Below are 2,416 nucleotides of genomic sequence, written 5' to 3' on the forward strand. Positions count from 1 at the left end.
TATATTGCGCTGAGGATGGCCCTAAATGTTGACCGAAACGTTCGAATGTTAACATAGGTTTTTTTTTCAAATACATCTATGTAAGATATTACCACATATTGTTTTATAATTGATTATTGCGCACCAATTACCGCGCTTTACTCTCATTTGCCTTTTATTGTCATTTTTTAAAATCAAAATATACGTTTCAATCCTTCGGTTTGAGTCCTTATCAATATAACATATAAATCTAGATTACTTATTTAACGCAAATTCCAACCAGGTGATTCCCGACAATTTAGTTCATTCTTCTTTATTCAAATACCAAATTAGATAAAAATGGAGTCAAGTATATTACGTCACCTGGTTGGAATTTGCGTTAAATAAGTAATCTAGATTTATATGTTATATTGAGATAAGGACCCAAACTGAAGGGTTGAAACGTATATTTTGATTTTGTTATATTCACACGAAAATAAAGTTTTTCTGTGCATCCGAACAGCTGATGTAGGCTCTGATGGGCTTTTTTATTATATTTTATTGATAGATTCTTTCGAGCCTCATTTTATATATTTGTTAATTTATAATTATAATATTAATAAAAATAAATGAAAAAATTATTCATAAATATTAGTATTATGATTGTATTACCTGTATAATAGAACCTTCAACCCCATCTAATTGATCTTCCAACCATTTCTTACTACCTTGATAATTTAATTTACCAGCTCCAGTTGTGATAAAAACGAGATTATATTGTGGTCTTGTCCGACCAGTGGAGTATAAAGCAGAGAACAGCCTCGCTATTTCTAGTAGCATAGCTATACCGGAAGCATTACTGTCCGCACCGAATGACAATTCCTACAACAGCACCATATACATAAGCATATATATCAAACCTTATAAATATCATAAATGATATAAGAAATAGTGAGACTTACAGGTGCCACACCAGTACTATCGTAATATGTCACTATTGCTATGGTAGGTAATTTCTCTTCGGTACCAGTTCCAGTTAATTTACCATGCAATGTGGCAACTTTAACATCTGTTTTAGGAAGTGCCTGCCCAGTGGTTACTACCACTTGGTAACCACTAGCTGAAATTGAATTATATATAGCTTCTGCTGCCGAACCAGTCTTTTCATCCGTGATAAAACCACCCGCAATATCGTCTAAAATTATTTGAAGTTCTGGATGCCATGGTGCAAAGTACACTGGTATCATTGTCTCAGAACCATACATCATTGACTCTTCTAGACTCATAATGTGCTAAAATTAATATACCATTAATTTACTCTAACTTGTAATAAACAAAAATTTATAAGGGCTGTTTTTTTTTTCAAAGTTTTGAACCTTTGATGTATACACTGGTCCAAGTGAAAAAAATGAAATAGATTATATTTATTTTACTCCACCTTATTGCACCAGTACATATATACTATAAGCATGTTCTTTTTAGGTAACCTTTTTGTAATTTCACATTAGAAAGAAAAAGAGAAAAAATGAACTGTAAAAGAAGTTTAACTAAAAAGAACAGACTTTAGAACTATTTTCAAAAAAAAAAAAACAAGTCTTTAGCCTGTTTACATCCTTATTTTAAAATAAATATTTTTTAGAATACAGTAAAGTGTTAATCCTATTACTAACTTGCTTTTCCTCCGTCGTAAGTTCACTTATTTTCTTGGGTAAAACAATCACCAACGCACCAGCCTTACTTCTAATGGACTGAAAGACGAACGGTGTAATATCCAGTATTTTCGCAACGACGCAGTGTCTAGAGGTACTCCAGCCAGCTAGAGACCTCGCCTCCAAGGAAATGGGCGCACTTCGGCAACCTAATGAGCATTATCACAAGTGCGTTTCTTTGAGAATCGAGATGTCGATCTTTGAATAAATTATCACTGATAAACCTGATATCTTACCGTGTGGAATTCCGTGCAGATCATACTGATGCATACGAAACACAGGAAACTCATGGGAGGCGGTCACCGGGTTCACCGGAGAGATGATGATAAAGATCGGCAAAACTATTAAAAGATAGTATGGCAAATATCCCCGGCATAGTTCAGCAAAACTGTCGCACTCCTCTAGCCACATATTTCCACCGAGAAAATTGACCGGCTCAAAACAGAAATGCGGTTCTTGCGCGGTTTTGTTGACCTAAATGGCCAAGTAAGCTCATCGACGAATTCGCGGTTCTCGACCCGTGCAACAACGATGACCGGCACCAGAATCACCAGAGACGACCAGAGAAAAACTTGAGAACCATTGAGAACCTCTGAGTTGAGCTGGGGACCATCCTGAGTTTTCTTTTTCTTCTTCTTTTGGTTTCCCCTTGATTGGTTTTCCAACTCAAGTTTTTCCCGAGTTTTAAGCAATAGCTCCTACACATTGGACGCGGAAACGCTGCCGCGCGGCAAAATAAGACGCGGTAG

General features: G+C 35.8%; 1 protein-coding gene across 1 annotated transcript in view; it reads right to left on the reverse strand.

The window, feature by feature from the left end:
• Positions 1–2,241, reverse strand: part of LOC108767963 (nicalin) — a 4,770-nt gene extending 2,529 nt beyond the window's left edge. Inside the window, exons 1-4 of the mRNA XM_018518116.1 lie at positions 1,904–2,241; positions 1,629–1,816; positions 921–1,250; positions 631–840 (exon numbers count right to left, since the gene is read on the reverse strand). Coding sequence (XP_018373618.1) covers positions 631–840; positions 921–1,250; positions 1,629–1,816; positions 1,904–2,078 — 903 coding nt within the window. The 5' untranslated portion in view covers positions 2,079–2,241. The remainder of the gene's footprint in view (positions 1–630; positions 841–920; positions 1,251–1,628; positions 1,817–1,903) is intronic.
• Positions 2,242–2,416: the final 175 nt, after the last annotated feature.

This window comes from Trachymyrmex cornetzi, unplaced genomic scaffold (assembly GCF_001594075.2).
Source record: "Trachymyrmex cornetzi isolate Tcor2-1 unplaced genomic scaffold, Tcor1.1 scaffold74, whole genome shotgun sequence".
In the NCBI taxonomy this organism is placed as follows: Eukaryota; Metazoa; Arthropoda; class Insecta; order Hymenoptera; family Formicidae; genus Trachymyrmex; species Trachymyrmex cornetzi.